The sequence below is a fragment of the Salminus brasiliensis genome, chromosome 2 (genome assembly GCF_030463535.1).
Source record: "Salminus brasiliensis chromosome 2, fSalBra1.hap2, whole genome shotgun sequence".
Lineage (NCBI taxonomy): Eukaryota > Metazoa > Chordata > Actinopteri > Characiformes > Bryconidae > Salminus > Salminus brasiliensis.
In genome coordinates this window covers 29,183,205-29,204,203 of record NC_132879.1, presented here as the reverse complement: position 1 = coordinate 29,204,203, position 20,999 = coordinate 29,183,205, and the positions used below count along the sequence as shown (strand labels likewise).

The window sequence follows — 20,999 nt, the reverse complement described above, 5'->3', positions numbered from 1 at the left end:
CTAAAGACATTGCAGTCCCCGTCTGTAGCAGTCCAGGTTTCTCGTCTATTACACCACTGCAAATCAAAGCAACGATGTCTGGCTGTCAAGGACCGAACACATGATGGGCGCTGTGACATCAAATTTCCTTCTGCTGAACGCCCGCCAATGGTCCCTGCAGAGACAGGGGTGTGTAATGACGGTGGATATAGTTTGGCAAGGATGTTCTGGTGTTAGTTTCTCCTCCATAAAATGGTATGGGCAGACGTGTGGGCGTTTTGAATTTAGCGCCTTCAACCACAGGTGCAGGTCCTCTTCTTCCACTGACAATTGTAATACAAAGTAAATTAAGATGCCAACTCCCCTTGTTTAATGGAAAATAAGATAATTCATGAGATACCTATTCTGCACAATGCATTGTCACATCTCCCAGATGCACATGGACATGTGACAATGCTTGGTTATACCCCTGGTGGAAGGTATTGATTTAAGCAGTAAATTACTCACACAGTGATTTAGATGCTCTGAGAGGAAGTGCAGGGATAGGATGATGAATGGACTTCCATGCCTTACAAAAATCTGTACAGTAATTGGTTCCCTTGTTTTTCAGTCCCGCAAAAGATAAAAGCTTCATTCACTCATTGTGCAGCTAGGTCAGCCTGACCTGCTTCCTCAAAAGCCTCTTCAGATGATGGATTAGAGAGGCTTTGGAACAAATACAAAGGTGAATGAAAAAACAGCAGTGTCCTGCATGAGTGACAGGGCTAACCGCCCATCACATCACCCGGCTTTATGTCCTTTTCGTTTTTAGAGCATTGCTTCTGCTTAGCAAGTTCATCACAGCCCAATTGTTCAACACTGGTCAACTTAGGCAGAATGTGCTGGGCTTTCAATGGCTTTTCCCTACCACAGTACGAGCTGTCTCTAAGCAACGGGGGCATTCAAAAGGGCTTCAAGACTTTTTCCAAACTTGAAGAGATGTGTGATGTAAAAGCGATCAGCTTTAAAATGAGGAGAGCACATGAACATCCGGCAGCCTAACTCCTAGCGTAGTGAAAGAACAAGAAACTCACGAAGATCCATATTCGGCTGAGAAGTCTTCTATTTGCAGGTAAAAACACATCTTTAATGAAGTGAGTATATTTACTTTCCTTAGTCTAATGCTTTGATTAAGATAATAACAAGATTATAATAAGATAACAAGCATCACCTGCTGTATGTTATACGGTCAATTTGAGAAATGACTAAAGTCAATTGGAAATTATTGATTGGAACCAAAACTATTGGACACAATCAACTTCTGAAATTCTCAAGCTTATTACGTTATGCTTTGTTGATCTCCTGTCAAAAGAAAATGAGTTATATTGCTGTCTAGCAATATCCAATGTGGAAGCAGTACAGTGCTGTCAGCAGAGCAGCACTGCCTGGAGAATTTAGGGCGGTGGGGGTTACCTTGGGTTTCCTTGCTTAAGGGCACCACTAGGGGTACCCAGTCTGGGGATTAGAACCCATGACCTTCTGATAGCTTACCACCTGGCTAGTGTCAGTTTTGGCAGAATGTTGCCAAGTCCACAGTATTTAGGTGGTTACTGTTTGCTTCTGCCTTTTTTATTAATAAACTTACTATCAAACCCTTTAGACATAAACAAGACACCCAAGGACATGGTTTGAAGGACTCGGATTTGAAGGACTCTGAATGACTCTATTAACTGGATGACAGGCTGCCAAATTTCTTTGAATTCTTCTTTTTTCCAAGGACCACATCATCCAGTGTCAAGGTATTTTCATATTAAACAGTAGAATAAAAGTAGGCTGGAGATCACAAGGAGCAAACACTCAGACACTGATCCCATCTAACTTCTATTTACCTAGTGCTTTTTCAAGGCATCCTCGTTTAGTTGAAGACAAGGGGCTCAGGATTACATGCAGTGAAGACTAGGATGGACCCAGAGTCTGGCATCAAAGTTGTTCTGGAGGGGACAGGACTGGGGATCGCTGCATTATTACTGCTGTTTTTGCTGCTTATTTTACTAACAGACTACAAAAGAAGAGACAAATCTGCTGTGCCAGGTGAGTTCTCACATGTCTATTGATTTATTCAGTCCTGGTCAGAATAGAGTTGCAGACTGACTTTCAATGTTCAACATTCAGAGCACAGATCACAGTGGAACCTACAATGGTGCTAATCTGATGCATTGCCGCTTTCCCAGGCCCCTCATGGCTACTGGGTCTTGGCCCCATTCTGAGCTATTGTAGGTTTCTGTGGATGGGTATTGGCACAGCCTGCAATTACTACAACAAAAGATATGGCAACATGACTCGGGTTTGGATCCAGGGAGAGGAGACGCTCATTCTGAGCAAGTGAGTTGCTTGAAACAAAAGAAAAAATTGTATTATTACTTTTACTTTATGTGTATCCATGTAGTTTAATGTACATCTCTTGGTTTATTTGCGCTTGGGGTCCATCACTGCACTTACACAGTATAAATTTATCAGTGTAACCTTTGTCCCAGAACTCCAAACATTACAAAACAAATGGATAACAGAAGGTAAACATGGGCGGGTGCAATGATGGATCCTATAGCATTAAATTGCAAACAGTTTCCCCAATGTACCATCAGCATTTACACATAAACATCTCCCTAGAAAAATGTTGGACTGTGTTTCAGGGCCTCTGCTGTGTACCATGTTCTAAAGAGCAGTAACTACGTTGCGAGATTTGGCAGTAAGAGTGGACTTCAGTGCATAGGCATGCACGAGCAAGGCATCATCTTCAACAGCAATGTCCCGCACTGGAAAAGAGTACGCGCATATTTTGCCAAAGGTATTCTAGCTGACACATTTGAAAAATCATATAGCTACTGATAGCTACTAAGCTACTAAGTATAGTTGCTTAGTACAGCTATATATAGCTACTAAGTACTGATATCCGATCCTAAGTGAGTGTTTGCATGAACGCACTTCTCATGTGTTTCTTATGTATGTGGTACAGCCCTAACCGGCCCTGGTCTCCAGAGGACAGTGGGTGTTTGTGTCGGGGCCACCAATAAGCACCTTGACGTCCTGTGTGATTTCACTGACTCTTCTGGCTATGTGAATGTTCTGAACTTGCTGCGCTGTATAGTGATGGACATTTCCAACAGGCTCTTCCTCAGAATCCCCATTAACGGTTGGTCTGCCACCAAACACTCACGTACACTTATTGAACTTCTATTTTGAACATTTTAACAAGACCTCTACCATCACACTTCTCAGAGAAACACAACTGGACTTCCAGTGCCTTCAGACTATCTACAAAACTGACCCCACTGTTCACTTTTACTGCTTCTTTGTGACAGAGAAAGAGCTGCTGCAGAAGATTCACAAATACTTTGACACCTGGCAAACAGTCCTCATCCAACCAGACATTTTCTTCAAGCTGGACTGGGTGTATAGAAAATATCGTCAGTCAGCGTTAGTGACGTCTGAAACTGTTTCATTCCTTCATTTTCTTGATTTGAAGTCTGCAAATTACACAGAGAACTTGCTTTCTTGTAGAAAGGAGCTTCAGGAGGAGATGGGAAATCTTGTGGAGCAAAAGCGTAAGGTGATCAACGCCATGGATAAGCTGGATGAGCCTGACTTTGCAACAGAGCTGCTTTTTGCTCAGGTTTGCTGTTATTTCAAAACCCTGTCATTTTATTGACTTCCTTTTTTAGCAGTACATGTCCTTGTAAAACATATCAAGACAACAGGAATCCAAAATAACCTTGCTTTAGACAAAGACAAATCACATTCACCATTTGTGTTGGACACAGATGGAATTAGGCCTCCACCTTTAACCCATCCATGCAGTAAACACACACACACACACTAGTGATATAGTGAGCACACATGCCCGGAACTGTGGGCAGCCATTACTGTGGTACCCGATGACCAGAGATAGTTAAAGGCCTTGCTCAAGGGTCCAACAGTGGCTTGTATGCCAAACCCAGGTATCGAACCCACAACCCTGTCATCAGAGTTTTTTTTGCTTCTCCTGTAAAGTCACCATTTGGAAGATCCAACTTTTTATTATGAGAGTAGTGATTTCATACATATCCTATTATGTGTGTCCCTCCCACAGGTCCATGGAGAGCTGTCATTGGATGACGTAAGGCAGTGTGTGCTGGAGATGGTGATTGCGGCCCCAGACACTCTGTCCATTAGTATGTTCTTCATGTTGATGCTGCTGAAGCAGAATCCAACAGTGGAGCAGTCTATGGTTCAGGAGATGGAGTCTTTGCTAGGTAACACTCTCCCTCAATAATTGGCACTGCGCACTGTCTTAGGCAGTGAGTTCAACACATCGGAATAAACAGGGCCTGGGGAAGGGGGTCCTTTAAAATATATTCACATTTAGGATAACCTGCAATATCTAAACCAATCTAAAGCATCACTATTAAAGTAACGATCTGATTTACTTCATTATATTTGGATTTTTTAAAATCATACAACAAAACAATGATGCATTACAGCCTATGGACCGCTGTTTAAGGGGTTACACAAAAATATACTGTAGTTTCCCATCTTGGAAAAGACTGCCGGAAGCATGGACACTTTCCCCCCTTTTCAGGAACTGGATGTTTGAGCTGTTTTTCATAATGCACACCACATGTGATCAACTGAGCATAAACATTTGTTGTGAAAGTTAAAAGTCCTAGTTGCTGGGAACCAATCATCCAGCCAGCTTTGGTTGCTATTATGCCAACCACAGAGACAACAGAGATAGAGCTTTGTTAAGGGAGTGCAAGAGTGCTTTTAACATCATAACCTGTTTTTTTATAATGTAATACATAATTACTGCCTTTTCCAAAAGGATGACTTTTTTTCTACCCAGTGCTGTTACATGTATTCTGTTTCTACCTAACCTTAGAATAAATAGACACAATGCAGTAAAAATTTTTAATAAGTCAAGTTATTGATATGTCGTTTAGAAGAACGCCACAGGAATTAGAATACCAGCTCACTTCATTTACTTTAAAGATACTGTAATGAAGGACTGATTAGATAAACTAAGTACAGGGCAGCAACAGTAATTACTGGGCAGTGCAGTGCTTTGGGAATGGTATTGTTGATTGATTTATGCTTCAGATAACTGCACAGTACTGTGTATGTGTATAAATATTAATGGTGATTTTAAAATATGTAAATTGCTCTGTCTGCTATACTGTGAGTAGTGTGTGCAGTTCTGTTGCTGCTGTAAATTGAATGCTGGTACAGCAGTGACCTATGAATTAATACAAACTAAAGTCTAAAAATCACATAAAAAAACACCCCTACCTGTACTTTCAGGTGAACGGGAGTTGGAGACGGCTGATCTGCAGGAGTTAAAGGTGATGGAGAGTTTTATTAAGGAGTCTCTGCGCTTCCATCCTGTGGTGGATTTTATTATGAGGCGAGCTCTGGAAGACGACCACATGGAAGGCTACAAAGTGGCCAAAGGCACAAACATCATTTTAAACATTGGCCGCATGCACAAGACGGAGTTCTTCCCCAAGGCCAACGAGTTCAATCTGGAGAACTTTGAAAACAATGTGAGTAAAAAAAAGCCAACAATTATATTCATTGAATAAACTTATTTGATCAACCATCTTCATTCGGACAGAAAATATATCAACTCCCTGCATGCTTTCAAAGACAGTTTCATGTCCTTCACAATATATAGTTTCTTCACACTCACACATAACACACATCTTTACTACATGGTTCTTCTATGTCATCTCTTTATGGTGTATATAGGACCATTTACTTAAAGTTTTCCACCAATGTAAAAAAAAAGAAAAAAAGACAGTCACAGAAGCATCTGAAGTAGAACCCCAATCAGGTTATTTGGTCGCCAATCGGATCCGAGTCTCTTAATGCTGAGTATCAGCAGATACCAATCTTAGTGTTTGTATAAATACATAACACAGCCACACAGTTTAGATAAGATGTAAATTAAACACTCTGGACTGACTGATTTGGTTTAGTAGAGACTTTTCTTAAAATGACTGTTTTATAGTTTTTAATATCTGATAATCCGGTCTGACTCTACGCCCTGACCATTCAGCTCCTTTAAAACACTGCGGTCAAGTCACATCGTGTGTGTATGTAGTGGTGCACACTCTGGTCTGATATCTGTTGGTCTAATTAGCATTAGCATTAGCATTAGCCTCCACTCAGTTCTGAATGGGTTTCTCTGTGGTTTAAAAACAAAGAAATGTGTGCGGTTCTCCCGTCAGTGAAACAGAGAGTTTCAGTGATAGTTTTATAGTTTCAGATATTATGTGATTTTTACATATTCTACTGTAAAATAGCTCCACACTGCAGGCTCTGAACTCTGTAATTTACCTTATGAAAACATCCTTACTGCTGCCAGCTAGGCAATAATGTCCATTAATGACACTTTCTTGAGGCCACCAGATGACACTCTGAACACTGTGGTTAAAACAAAGACTCGGAACAGGATTGGTATTAAAATATGCCTGGATCGGACACAATCCTGATCCACTGGCTCGGATCGGGACATCTCTAATCCGAAGGGTTGTCAGGGTTATAGTACCTTTTCCTTTACTAAACGCCCCTTGAAGGGACACTTTTATAAGATGGGAAAACATGCAGCCGTTAAAACACAAGTCCTCTCCTCAAGGCATTAGGCCCATCACATTAAGCATACCCTATACATATTATTGACATTATTATTAACAACTGGAGAAGAGCAGCACTGTGTTTTTGAATAGTATAAACAGCAAAACATGAGAGAAAAATATGTGAGCACAGAGCATGTTTCTTCTATGCTTTAGCAACAGGAGTGGACCTGTGTTCATTTCCATGCACTAATCCCATCACAAACATGACTGCAGAATCCTCTCTGCCTCTCGCAGGTGCCGAGTCGTTTCTTCCAGCCATTTGGATGTGGCCCACGCTCGTGTGTGGGGAAGCACATCGCCATGGTGATGATGAAGGCCATCCTGGCGACACTGCTGTCGCGGTACACGGTGTGCCCTCGCCCAGGCTGTACGGTCAGCACCATCCGGCAGAACAACAACCTCTCTCAGCAGCCCGTGGAGGAAAACCCACACAGCCTGGCGATGAGATTCATACCACGCACTGCACTCAACCAACACGACACAGCACACCCAGCCCAGGAGCAATAAGCAGCATTTTCCACTGAGAGGCCTGCCTCAGCACAAACAGGAAAGCCTGGGCGGCAGAGAGGAGCCAAATGAATTTCACTGAGAAGGATCTAGTGATTAATATCTCTGATGATTTCATGTACTCTCTCTTTAGTCGTAATATCTGCCGGGTGGTAAAATGAAAATCTTGGTTTAGGGTGGTGAACTGCATGCTAGTGCATCTTGTAACATTTATTTAGTTCTTATGTTTCCCCTCAGTTCAAGTTGAACACAATATACATGTCAAAACTGGGTCAACAAGAGGAAGACCACATTCAGATATTGAACAGAAAACAAACAAATAAACAAAAAAAAACACCATGTTTGTGCAATAGTATGAAAAAGCTAGTACTAGAGTCATTTATCAGGGCAGAATTTTAAGTTAGGTTCCCTCATCATACACGTTGATGATCCAAACATTATTAAAACTTGCATATATTTTTGATAGTAAACGTAGGTGATTAAATCTAACCTATCATGATATTGCTATGTAGTAGTTTCAGGTGTAATCAATGTTTCTCAAGTTTTCTCAAATCTTTTGCGCCAGCCTATGGTGTCCCTGAAAAAAAATAACATGGGTTTTAAAAAAAAAGGAAAGAAAGAAAACAGAACAAGCTGACCTAAAAGTATCAAATTATCTCACATGATCTCAAGAAAATTATCTCAGGATAATGACATCATTTTATAATTAAAAATATCCTGATATCTTAATATTCTGACTTAATATTTTACTTATTTATCTCAAGAAATTTTGAAATAATCATCTCAAGGTACTTATATAAAACCTACATACAATACTCACTCTGCCCTGTAAATGGTTATCAAAAGAAAATTCTCTCAAGATAATTAAATTTATATGATTCATTTCTTTTCAGAGACTGCCCCTCATATGTCTATTGTGATATATATGTATCCCCATACACACACTTAGGCTGTCTGGAAACATAAGAACTGGATGAAAGGCTAATGATTAACACAATCTTAAATAAGGCATGAACGACAGACAGAAGAGGATAATGCTTATTGCTCCTTTTGAATGATTACACAATACCATTTGTTGAACTCCAGGGTGGATCACTGTAACTTTACATAATATAATAAATGTGTTTACATTCACACTACACTGATACATTTCATAACAGCCCTACTGTACTGTTGCACAGTAGGAAATCCACTGTTTTGGTTTATGAGGCTCATATATCTGGAACATTATAAAGGCTGTTAAGGCTTGTCTATGTTTTTTACAGTTCTGTAAAACCTCTATTCTCAACAGCTTCAAAATAATACATAGCCTTTCAACGAATACTGCTGAAAATAAAATAGTATCAAAAATAAACACTGCCAAGTTCAGTTTGTCATATCAACAATAGACACTAAAATAACGTAAATGAAAAAAGGTTGAACAAAAAGTTCAAAACTATAAAATCAATAAATATATATTTGATATACACATATCTGTTACATGTCAACACAGTAGACCAGCATTTCATTTCAATTAGAACAACAACAAAAGAAAAAATATTTATGTAATAAAGCAGTGCATTAGAGAGGGACAGTACATACATATTGCTTTACTGTCAGGCAAATTACGTCAGAGAAGATTCCACAGTCAGCATCAGCTACACAGACAAGCTCCTCAATTCAGCTCAGTGGCTGAGAATTTATATCCTTGGCAGAAGGAAGATTGTAAGACACTGCAGCAGAAGGATGAGCCACCAAGTTCCAGGTGCTCAGCGCTCTTGCAGCACTCTCTGGCAGTGGTACAGTAGGCAGTCAGAGAGAGAAGGCAGAGGAGAGCGCAGCCATACAGCCAGAGACGCACCATGCACACGACAATGCATCAGACAGGGGGCGCCACGGAGCAGACGACAGGCCACAATACCCTCAGACCCTGAGAGGAGAGGATGATTAAGTGAATTCCACACATATATATATATATATATATATATATATATATATATATATATATATATATATATATATATATATATACACACATAATCTAATCTGTTTTTAAACTACTGCTGCTTTTCAACTGATTTGTGTATCTCTGAAAAACAAAATCTATTGACATTAATCTGAAATTGTGAATGGCAGCAACAATGACTTTGAGTGACTTCCATGCACTTTCAAAGTAGTCAGATTGCTGTACCGTTCACACTAGGGCTGTGTATTGTCAAGAACCTGGCAACATATTATGTGTGACAATACCAGGGTAACCATTCAATACACTGTGAAATGTTGTGACACTGCAAACAAGGCCATATATTTTATAGTATATAGCATAAAAAGGTATCATCGGCCTAGAGGGATCCGGGGGTCGTAATCCCAAGCCATCAGTATCTAGTGTTCTCTCTGGGTGGGTACATGGCTCTCTCTCCCTCAACAGGCGTCTGCCGTGGTGAAGCGGAGGACCCGGCGCCTTGCTCTGAGCATGTTTGCTGCCCAGAGATGCTGCATCAGTGGCAGTTTGAAAAAAAGATGGTAAAGGAGACGCGTTTTTCCGTACCCTCCTAGAGTTAGAAGCATTGCTAGTGATAGTAGCTGAGAGCTACAAACAGGTGGGTTAATTGGCAGTACCAAACTTACAGGGGTAAAATTTGTTTTAAAAACTGATCAGTGACAGTGGATCACAAATGATCAATTATGATTTATCACCAGGAGGAATCCCAACATGTCCGCCTAATCTTCAAACCATGTTTTGTCACCAAAACATACACGAGAAGTGACACTTTCAAGAAAGTGAGATAAATCTTAATTACGATTGGTCTAACTGTTCTTACCAATGATGTCTACTATATGTAGCTGGAGGCTGTCTTTCAGAGCACTGAGGGTGGCTAGGAGAGGGTCTCCAACATTTGTCAGGAGTTTCACGTTCTGCTTCACATCATTGGAGAAAGACAACCACAGTTTTCCATACTCCTCTGTGCTTAGCATGAGGGGCCTGTGGATGAAGCGCAAACACACGTGTCAAACACATTTAAACAGGAATTCCAATCTGTTTACTCCATCTCCACTCTCCATCTCCATCTATCTGACCTTTTAGAAAGTATAAATAAAAGCACATGAATAGCACTCTTAGTGGTAGGGAATGCAGCACACTGTTAACACAACGATTTATCCTATTTATCCGATTTATGTTAATAATCAAACATTCAGCTCATTTTCAGGCAGACCTCTGGTCACTGCAGTCAATACCTGATAAAATCAGCTGTGGAGAGCTTTCCAGAGAAGGGCAGGGTGTGTGTGGGTCCAGGCTGTGTTTGATAGGTGACAAATCCAGTAAAGGCCACCTGAGTGTGAGGTCTCTGCATCAGCAAAGTGTAGCGACACACAGATGAATTCCTGCCGTCCAGACACTCCATCACGTTTCCTCTTAGACTTGCCGTCTTTTGGGGGGGAATAATAGGTTTAGTGTGAAAGAGGCATAAAAGATAGTATGCTGATTTTTCCTATTTGTTCCATAATAGAATAAATATATATATTTTTGTATTGATATGGAAGCTTAAGACATTTAAAACTCTGCAGAAAACGTAAGAACAAAAGGAGACCTTACTATACTGCAGCCAATCCAGACATTTATTAATAAATGGGGTTTCGGTTAAAATAAGCCTGATCCAGTTCCAATCTTTGAGAGGTGACATAAATGGTCAATATCTACAACCTGCAGTAATGGTGAATGTGTTCAGAGGTTAAAAGGGATTGCACTATTTTACAGCTGAATATAAAAACTCCTTTCTGCAGTCCCTGTGTATCAACTGTATTTTTTGCCTTTTGTAGTGTAAACACTGAATGAAATGCATGAAATAAATGAGCAGTCTAATTTCTGCTGTGAGCAAAATAATGCACAAAAAGCACTCTGGCAGCATCTTTCACTCACTAGTCATGACTATTTAGTACAAACCATTTAATTTAAATTAACCAATCTTGTATTTGAGTTGACAAAAGTTCAGTTGGAACCACAAATGCCAGCTAAGGAGGTCATATTATGCACACAATAATATGAAGTGATTCTACTATACTATTTATTAGCAGCATATTTTACCTAAATTGTGGGACTGTATCAAAAACATCAGATTAGTATCAGCCAATCCTTAGAAAATCCATATTACTAACCTAATGCTAAAAACTTATTGTTATGAAAACAATTATATTATATTTATACAATATAACAATAACAATACAACAAAATAATTATAATATAAAAAATTTCATTTTCAGTAGTTAACGCTAACAGTGAAGCTCAACGAGTATCTGATAGTGCTATAAATATATGTGGTCTGCAATATACTAGAAGAAAAAAAATCTGCTAAGATGTAATACAATAAGCAAAGACATTCTACCTCAGAGTTTTATAGCATACCTCCAGCTCCTCACAGCTGAGTTCCACAGCTACATCTCGGAGGGCTGTCTCTGTGGGATTGGAGAGGAGGAGGACGAGTAGCAAAGCATCTTCTCTGAAGACACGGCAGCAAGACACAGAGAGGTGTGAGTCAGAGGTCAACTTTACGACGTCCGAGTGTGGCAGCCCTTGCAGCTCGGACGGTAACTGTAGAACCATATAGTCAGAACTGTGGGACGATGTGGATGGAAGTGGTCTGCTGTTGTTTTGAGGCGACACTATGGCCTCTTCTGCTAGTTTGCTGGGTCTCACGATCACCATATCGCTTCCTAAAATTTGAGACGAGTTTGTTTGTTTGTCATCTTTCGTACTGACAACGGCACGAGCCTCGTTTTCACCCATGCCACTGGCTGGCTGCCTGTGCTGCCTGCCGTCATGGCTGCCATTGGCTGTGGTGGGCTTTAAGGTGTGGTATGAGCTTTGTATTGGCGTAGCTGGCTCCTCTTCTAGCAGGCCGCCATACAAAAAGCTGTCTGCCGTGCTGTGGGAGGAATGAGAGGAGTTGGAAGAAATCTCGCTTGCGCCCGATGATGACGATGATGCAGACTCATGCTGTCGAGCCTTTCTTCTAAATCGTGGAACTACACTTTCAGTTTTCCCCAACTATAAGAGAGAGAGAGCAACAATAAAGTTAAAACTTGGATACCGCCTCATGACAGTGGCTTTTCCTAAGACAATGTTTGCAGAAGGGCAAATCAAGCTCAACATGCGATGAAGCAAAGCTGTCAAGTGAGTGAGTATCAATGGTACACTAAAAGCGAACACTACCCAATCAGCTTTTACCACATTAAAAGCTACACTGTTTCCATTTAATTTAAGATCTACAGCAAACATTTCAAATACACATTTTACAAATAATTTCATCTCTCAACAGTACCAAGTGCTGGATTGGATTTAATGTGGCAACAATTGTTTTTTGTATTTTTTTGCCCACTCGAACTCTAATCAGAAATTTTGTTAAATATTAATATCAAAAAAATATTATGACATTATGTGAATTGCAAATAATTCTTGTATTTATGGTGGTATCACATATACCATATCGCCATTCCTAATTGTTGCTAACAAATTAATTCATAACTTTTCCATTATGAAACTGTATAAAATGATTACTTCTATTTATACAGCAAAATTGGTTAACAACATATTTAAGACTTTCACAATAATCTCACCAAAGACGTGGAGTTCTGAGAGCCCAGGCCAACAAACAGTGATGAGGCCAGCTGCTGTTTCTCCTGGTCCTGCTGTGGAGGCTCAGGCTCTGGCTCAGAATCAGGCTGTAGCCGTGAGGCTTCTGCTGCCCCTTGCTGGTGAGGAGACTGAACTACATCGCTGGGCTCCTCCACTGGGGCTGGTGTTCCTGAAGGCTCTTTCTGAGGTAGGTACCCTTCCTTCCCCCAAACTCTCTTCACACCCTCCAACATTAGTGTGTTTGCACTGCAGACATACACCACTTTCATCACAAACACACAACGACTGCAGAAATAATCAACTGACATGACAATAATGATGAAAGAAAAAAACAGTAATGTAGATCAGAAATATACACTGAATAAAACAATACACAGGAATAACGAACAGTAAAGTGTCTTCTCACAGTGTGATGAGACTGAATATGTCGTGTATGTGTCTCTTTGACTCTATGGTGTATAACCCACCCTGTTCTGTGGAAAGGTTCAGTGCTGTTACCGGAGAGGCTGGAACTCACAGAGAAGAGAGTGGGAGACTGTCTTTCTGTAAGAGTGCAGGATGACAAACTCACTGGCAGAGACAGTCCATACGGCTCCAAACTCAGTGCTAATGAGACATACAGAGGAAGAGGCCCAACAAACATTGGACAAATGCTTTAATTGGCAGAGTGCTAAAATGTCTGCTATAAATAAATTTACTGCATTTCCAACCCGCCACCAAAAACCTTTGTTAGGAGTGCCACTGATCCATACTAACATCAGTATCTGATGAACGTTTGAGGCTGAATACAAGGAAATCTTGCAAAGATAAAAAGCCTTTGTGGAAAAGTAGAGGATGTCGGACGCAAGTGAAGAGAGCAAATGCTACGATAAAAACCAACATGGCTGATCAGCTACAACCTCTTCATCTAGATAACCACACCCATGAGGACACGGCGACGACAGCAACACTATCCAGTACGAATCAGGAAAAATTACAAAAAATTAAGTACAGTGTTCTTTTTACAGTGCTAAGATACGCGGTGCCTGTGAGATATTGCAGTGCTATGAACAAACCAATATATGCAAAGATTATTATTAAAGGAAAGTTTCAGTCACATATTTACTATTTATACCACCACATCAACTTAAATCATACATTCTAACTTTGGACATTCACGTTGTAGCAATATGGTACATCACATGACAGTACCTCTCTGTTGACTCTCCTCCTGTCTCTGGTGGGGTGGTTTATATGGAGCCGCACCCGCCGCTAGAGAATCAGACACAAAACCATCCAGGAAGGAGAGAGAGGAGTCCACCTGCATCAAAAACACACACGCACACACACGAAATTGTGATCTCATGGTCCCATTTACACCCAAACAGCAATTATTTAGCAATTACTGAATTAATAAAATAATAAAATATAAACAGGGTAGACAAATAGGAAAAGTGGGAAAAGAAAATAAAGTATTAAAAATGTAAAAAAAGCAGTGTCCAAGTGTAGATAAAGTGTCAAGTGTCTGTAAAGTGGCTAAGTGTCCTCGAGAAAAGTGTCAGTGCAGTGTGTGGAACCAGGTTCATTTACCTCCAGACTGTCCCAGGGAGCTAGATGGGGCAGCACCCGAGCATGGAGCTGTGAGTCCTGACTTAGGAGGCGCAGCTCGTGGGTCTGCTGGCGGAGCACTGTGTCTAGAGAGGAAGACAGGCTCTCAGCCAGCTCCAGTGCCAGATCCGCACACCCTGGGCCCACACTCAACTTAGTAAGAGCAGACAACACCCAGCTCCTGGTCTCTGAACCCACTCCTCTCTGCTCCAGTAGCTTCTTCAGCAGCCCGATTACCTCTCGTTGGTCCATGTCCTCCTTCAAACAGGAGTATTCTCCCAGCACCTGAGGAAAGAGGTTACAGCAAATATTTTGAAAAATGTACCAGGGGCCCGGTGTTATAAATGTTTTATTTATTACTTATTTCAAATATTCATAAGTTTAATTATTATATAACTATGCTATTAGTCTATCATTATTTCAATTTATGGTTGCACAAGTGGACAAACAAAAATATTGCATTAACCATTTAGGAATTAGTGGCTGTGTTTTAATGGTTCCTCCATTTTCACAGGTTCAAAAGGAATGGGAAAACTGACTGATCTGCAGTTTCGTGGCCAGGTTTAACCTGTTGTCAAAGTGGAAAAAAGGAGTTGATGAAACAGATGAAACTAAGATTAGATTAAGTATGGCAAAGGAAATGACAGGTTTATGCTCTGAAGCATTCTACATAACCTGTCAAACATGGTGAAGGCACTGTTCTGGCAGGAGCTTGCATGGCTGCCATTGGAACTGGGTCATTGGTGTTTATAGATGTTGCTACTGATAAAAGTAGCAGGATGAATTCTATTGTCTGATCTAAACACAACAGAACATGCTTTTGACAAACACAGCCAAAGGATTTGCATCCAAGTATTACAAATAATCCTTATATTTATAAGCATGTTAGTTTGCCCAATTACTTTTGAGCCCATGAAAACAGAAACGTGAAATGGTTTAAAACTAGCAGCCCAAAAGCCTTCTAGGTACAAGCTATTTATTATCAGAGTGCAGCTAAAGAGGGTGCGATGTGCGACAATAATGGAAATGCAGTGTGTGTACCAACCCAGCTGATGACCTGCAGAAAGTGCTGTGGCAGACGAGAGCAGTCATCTTTTAACACTGTCAGATATGAGTGCACTGCATACAGCTTCAGTTGCCGGTCATCTTCCTCACTATCTGAGCCTAAGACACACAGCCAAGAAAATCAAATCACACTGTTTATCTGACTCAGCATTGCAGCTGCTGAGGTGGAAGGAAAGATGAAACATGCTAATAGGAAATATGTAATATGAAATATAGAAAATATATACATTAAATATGTTACATCTTCATTTTAGGTTGAAATACATAAAAAAAAAACACTCATCTTATGCTCCAATCTTACCCTCTGCAAGCAGTCTTAGGAAGTTGCTGGGAATGTCCTTTTGCATAAGGTCACCACCAAGAGAGAAAACTGCATTCATGGTCTGAATAAACCACTCATTGTCTGGGGCATATGTACAGGGCTATTATAGGAATGTTCTAATATCAAATTCATTGAAGTCATTTGACAAAACTGTTCTAGAGTAAATGTTATGGTCTATTATGAGGCCCTCTGGCAAAAGACACTTAACCACTGTATATCTAAACAGATACATTGATCAGCCATAACGTTAGGACGTTAGGAGCAGATCCTTTAAGTCCTGTAAGTTGTGAGGTGGGGCACCATGGGTCGCATCAATGAGCTTTAGGTGCCCATGACCTGGTCACCATTTGGCCCCTGTGAAAGTTCACACCCTTATGCTTGACCGTTTTTCCTGCTTTTAACTCATCACCTTCAAGAACTGACTGTTCACTTGCTAATATATCTCACCCCTTGACAGATGCCACTGTAGATGAAGATAGTGGTGAGTGCTAATGTTATGGCTGATCTGTGTATATCTGCATTCTATGCTAAATAATTTTGTATATAACATGAAATTGATGTTTAGCAACAATTAAAGGATATTTTTCAGCCAAGTCTGCCACTTTCCCCACAAGATCAATAATGGTGTATTCATCAGTACAGAGTTGCAGGAAGCCCAACATTTTCTCCACAATCACAGTGACATTCTGTGCATTAGTGATCCTGAATAACAGCTCTAGTGTCTGGGAGTCAAAAGGAGAAAGAAAGACATAGTATTAAATTCCAAAACAATCTGAAAATGGAATTGTTGCTAATTCTATACTGCTACTTACGTTTGGGTTACAACTGTTCAACTATGTAATTGATCAGAATAAAATGATACCACTTGCACAATTGCATTATCATAATTGCATGATCATAACCTTAAAAAGCAGAACCAGTTTATGCTTTTAAACGGCACATAAAGAGGTCAAGCCACCAAGCCTCCCTCACCTCTCTCTTAATGATGAGATCGGAGTGGTCCAAACATTCTATAATAGTCATCTGGTGCTGCAGTGCGAGGTTGGCATCATGCTGAACCACATATGTCAGAGCCTTTAAGCCTAAACCATTCAGAGAGAGAAAGGGCAACTTCACATCTTTTACAACTGAAAAAAAACAGCTCACAGTCTTTGTTTTGGATCAGTGATAACTTTTGGTAACATTGGTTGGTTTCATGAGGCAGAGGTAAGATCTTTACCCAGGTACTTAAGGTTGATCTTCGGAGACAGCACAAAGTTCCCAATGCATCTTGCAGCCTTTTCCAGGAGATCAGCTTTGGGGTGTATTGTATAGATAGCCTTGACACACTCATATAGAATAGCTGCACATACAAAATTGTTAAAATCAGACACATGAAAGATTATATATATACACACACACACACCTAGACTTTTAAGATGACTCACCGTAAGTAATATTATGGTTCATTTCTGCTCTCCGCAGGGATTCGTCCAAGATTTCATACATTAGCTCGCTGGTGCTACAGAGTGAAAAGAGCATTAAAGATCAAGTGCAGCTCAGGAAAAAAGCCACTAAAGAACACCAGCCTGATGGAGTCGTTACAGAACTTAATCCATTGCAAAATACCTCTGGTCTTCTCTTCCAAGCAGTGAGAGGATGCGGAGCAGCTGGATCTGAAGCCATGGAGCCGGGACACTGTGGTAATTAAAGTCTAGAGGCAGCTTCCCTCCAACCACCTGCCTCAGGATGGTCACAAAGCTGCCAGTCAGATCTTTGTAGCTGGCAGGGCTCTCCTGATGACAAGACAGAGATGTTACTCTTTCTGGACCAAATTTGACAGATATAACAATATGATTCCTAAAATTAGAGTAAAATCACTTGCTTTTACAGTTTTTAAAAGCTACAGTAAAGAGAGGACACTCTGGAATGAGTAACCTTTATCAATTGTAGGTAGATGTGCAAGGATGAGGTCATGACTCCAGGGTCTTTGTCACACAAGGCCTTGCGAAATTTGCCATGAATATGCTGAACTTGATTTGGAGCGATCAGGTAGAACTTATACAAGGCAAGTACTGCTTTCCGCCTTATGATTTCCCTAAAACACAGTGGGTCACACAGCTATTTAGAGCAGTTCATGGTAGTTAGGCAGGTCGCATGATTATTGGTTTCATTAATTTAAAGTCTGCTTGCTTATTCTTAGACTTACTTTGGATGTGACAGCTTCTCCTCGACCAGTGGCAGAATAGCTGGTATCATGTCTTTGGGAAATATCTGACTAACAACAGTCAGAGCCATGCAAACCTCGATGAGGTTGGTGCTTTGAAGATCCTGCAAATGACATTTTGACAAAATAAAATATGTGTTTGTGTTGTGGTGAGAATATGAGGGGAAGTCTAATAAATATAAATTAACATGCATACCTTCAATACTGTATTAACCAGTAGCAAAAGCAGCTCATGGTTCTCATTCAGAAACAGTGACACTGCAAGATAACCTGAAACAAGAAACTAATTATGGAAAATCAACTACAACAAGGGTGTTAAAACTGGTCCTAGTGATCCACCACCCTGTAGAGGTACCAGTACCACTGGTCCAGGTAATAAAGCTCTTTGGGATCATGTGATTATTAGATGTGTTGGACCTGAAGTCTTCAGGGTTGCAGATCTCCGGGACCAGGATTCAACAACCCTGCACTACATCTTGTACTGAGGCAACAGCATGATACTAACACATCCTTGTGTACATACCAACTCTTTTTTCGAGTACTGTGCCTTGTTGAGCCAGTTTGATGGCATGGATGTAAGCAAAATCGGCTTCATATCCAAGCATCTCACAGTACATGGCTCTCACCATGAGCTCCCTCATCTGTCTCTGAAAATACAGATATACAGCACAGGGCTGCTGTCAGTGTAGAACAAACAGGAGAACGAGGCCACACTGTGGTCACCTTCTGAAGATTACTTGGTGAGTTTTTTTTTTTACAGTAGCTCAGGGTAAGCTCAGAAGTGAGGAAGGAAATCTGGTGAAAAATTGAGGAAATTCACTATTTATTCATTCCTTCAGCATCATAGCAGAGACGTGGACAAAGTGGACTCAGACTCACCATTGTCGTATTAGGTGATGAAACCTGATCTTTAATAGCAGCGAGCTCTTTTCTGATAAGCTTCTCCTCTTCCTAAAAGCAGAAACAGGTTGGTGACCAGAGGTAACGCCAAGCAAGCTGCCTGCCCAGGAGACTACAATAACATCACACTGACAGCGGCCGACAGGTGCGGGGTGTAGAAATACTCACATGTTTGGATGTGAGTTCAGTGATACTCCGGATTAAGTGTCCTAGTTTGGAGGTGGAGGAGAGTTTGCCGGCCCCGGGCTGAGAGTCCAGCGCCAGCAGAGCAGGCAGAGCGGTGAGTGTTTTCTCTACAACATCACTCATCTCAGCTCACAAAGGCACAAACTATAAACAGCCCGGGTTCGCCTAGCACGACTGCTACAGAAAAGACCAGAACAACTGAAGAAGACACCACCGAAAACAGCTATGTTTACAATGTTTACACCACAGCTGAGTAACCGCTAGAACCAGCCATAGTCAGGTTCTGCTTCTTCTGTGTGGCGATTAAGGCAGAACGCTCCGCATCGCCACCTACCGGGCTTCTGCGACACCACACCATGTGGGACGTTCATGATGGCCACTTTATTATGGAGTTTGTTTCGTGCCAAAGTTTTACACAAAATAATAACATCTGCAAGCAAAAATGTTCGTCGAAATGTAAATAAAATATGAATGAAAACCATGCATCTCCATTTTAGTTTGTTTTTAGTTTCCTTCATGGTCTGAACCCTGTAGCTGCTTCTATACACGGTGTAAATAATTCTGTAAATTCTTTAAAATAAAACCATTTTTTTACATTACCTTTCTTTCAAAGTTTAGGCTGTTTTGCCTTCTACTGTAAAGTCACTGGACTGACAAGGGACAGCATACATTTTAAGGATCTTTAGCTTTTTAGCTTTCACTTGTTCTCTTATTGTGGATTTTGCTGGTCGAGGCTTTTGCTTCTGTCATCTCGTTTCCTTCTTCCTCGTTCTTTTGCTTCTGCTTTCTGACACACTGTGGCGGGTGGGAGAGTCTTAGGAGAAGGTCTTCACCTTCAATCTCAGCTGGTTTTACAGTGAGAGGCGCGGTGAAGCCCGGCCGCGCCCACGCCGCCATCTTTGAAGCTTGCTGATGCTGGAGAGTCCAGCTAACCACTCTGTGTGAAAACTGTAGGTGGGGGCATGGCAGCGAGGCTGCACTTGTACCAGCACTCAGTAACTTTACAGAATCATGTCTGTGCCACTGCAATGCCAAGACTGGTCCACAAAGTAGTATTTGGCCAGCGCGGGGACTATGGTGGTCCTGACGGACACCCTGACCGCATGAGACAGGGTACAGTCAGTAGCTGAGTGAAGGTACATGGGTAGCCAATTAGTATATCAGTACTGTCTGCAGGAGTCAGTACTAATGACCAGAGGTGCCAAGTAACGAAGTACAAATATTTTGTTACATTACTTAAGTAGAAATATTATTTATCTATACTTTACTGGAGTAATTATTTTTACATCCGTTTTTTCTTTTTACTTCTGCTACTTATATTTTCACAAAATTATCTGTCATTTCTACTCCGTGCATTTAAAAAAAAAATCCTATTATTCCTATTTTATTTCGGTTTGCGTTCATATCCAGATAAATCAAACACTAGAAATTGTGAATTTGATCGTGGCTGGATGAGAAGTATGAATGTATACATTTATGGCATTTAGCAGACGCTCTTATCCAGAGCGACATACAAGGTTATTCATATGACAGAGGTGGGCCAATGTAGTGTTAGGAGTCTGGCCCAAGGACTCTTATTGGTGTAGCGCAGCATAGTCACCCAGACTGGGAATTGAACCCTGGTCTCCCACATGGTTTGTAACTCAGTGGCAGGTAGTGGTGTTATCTGTTGCGCCACACCAACCACTTATACCTTTCTGTCATCCAATTGGTTTGTAAGCGATCCATCGCACTCCAGCAAGGACATAGCAGGTGTATGTAGCCTAGTATGAAGATGTCCTGGCAGAGACTCAAGAGAGCTTGAGTGAAATGTCCCAATAAAGGTTATTAATAATGTGCCTCTGATGTTTGACTTTTTGCACCATTATAATACTTATAAGCAACTACTCATATTTTCCACTCCAGGAAACACTCAGTTAATGCTCAGTAGTGCACATAGATCCTCCTTTACTCTATTTGATATTACTAAAATACACTAATTTTAAT

At 40.8% G+C, this 20,999-nt stretch overlaps 2 protein-coding genes across 3 annotated transcripts; one reads left to right on the top strand and one right to left on the bottom strand.

Annotated features, from left to right (window-relative positions):
- The first annotated feature begins 899 nt into the window (after positions 1-899).
- Positions 900-8,490, top strand: cyp19a1b (cytochrome P450, family 19, subfamily A, polypeptide 1b). Of its 2 annotated transcripts, none has more exons than XM_072672322.1 (11): positions 900-1,090; positions 1,619-1,757; positions 1,852-2,049; positions 2,190-2,340; positions 2,649-2,803; positions 2,972-3,148; positions 3,318-3,432; positions 3,517-3,628; positions 4,085-4,247; positions 5,293-5,534; positions 6,864-8,490. In XM_072672322.1, the coding sequence occupies exons 3-11, from the start codon at positions 1,920-1,922 to the stop codon at positions 7,134-7,136; spliced, it is 1,518 nt and encodes a 505-aa protein (XP_072528423.1). In that variant the 5' UTR covers positions 900-1,090; positions 1,619-1,757; positions 1,852-1,919; the 3' UTR covers positions 7,137-8,490. The 2 variants fall into 2 exon arrangements, with proteins under 2 accessions (XP_072528423.1, XP_072528424.1); XM_072672323.1 differs by having other exon boundaries at positions 900-1,112.
- Positions 8,208-19,366, bottom strand: ap4e1 (adaptor related protein complex 4 subunit epsilon 1). The gene is made up of 21 exons (XM_072672321.1): positions 18,996-19,366; positions 18,807-18,878; positions 18,451-18,574; positions 18,124-18,197; positions 17,910-18,031; positions 17,639-17,798; positions 17,330-17,496; positions 17,149-17,222; positions 16,941-17,063; positions 16,694-16,803; positions 16,304-16,443; positions 15,701-15,813; positions 15,380-15,498; positions 14,317-14,619; positions 13,939-14,047; positions 13,215-13,353; positions 12,729-12,993; positions 11,518-12,159; positions 10,353-10,543; positions 9,938-10,098; positions 8,208-9,045 (listed from the first exon to the last, which is right to left on the bottom strand). Exons 1-21 carry the CDS (start codon positions 19,134-19,136, stop codon positions 8,885-8,887), a joined length of 3,510 nt encoding a protein of 1,169 aa, XP_072528422.1. The 5' UTR covers positions 19,137-19,366; the 3' UTR covers positions 8,208-8,884.
- Between the last annotated feature and the right edge of the window lie 1,633 nt (positions 19,367-20,999).

What these genes read in the sequence shown, in the direction of transcription:
- cyp19a1b (XM_072672322.1), top strand. Translation starts at nt 1,920, where the DNA reads ATGGACCCAGAGTCTGGCATCAAAGTTGTTCTGGAGGGGACAGGACTG. An exon ending in AGACAAATCTGCTGTGCCAG is followed by an intron (nt 2,050 to 2,189) that starts GTGAGTTCTCAC and finishes CCGCTTTCCCAG; the next exon opens with GCCCCTCATGGCTACTGGGT. An exon ending in TGGAGAACTTTGAAAACAAT is followed by an intron (nt 5,535 to 6,863) that starts GTGAGTAAAAAA and finishes TGCCTCTCGCAG; the next exon opens with GTGCCGAGTCGTTTCTTCCA.
- ap4e1 (XM_072672321.1), bottom strand. Translation starts at nt 19,136, where the DNA reads ATGAGTGATGTTGTAGAGAAAACACTCACCGCTCTGCCTGCTCTGCTG. An exon ending in GATCAACCTTAAGTACCTGG is followed by an intron (nt 16,804 to 16,940) that starts GTAAAGATCTTA and finishes TGAATGGTTTAG; the next exon opens with GCTTAAAGGCTCTGACATAT. An exon ending in CCTAAGACTGCTTGCAGAGG is followed by an intron (nt 15,499 to 15,700) that starts GTAAGATTGGAG and finishes TGTGTGTCTTAG; the next exon opens with GCTCAGATAGTGAGGAAGAT.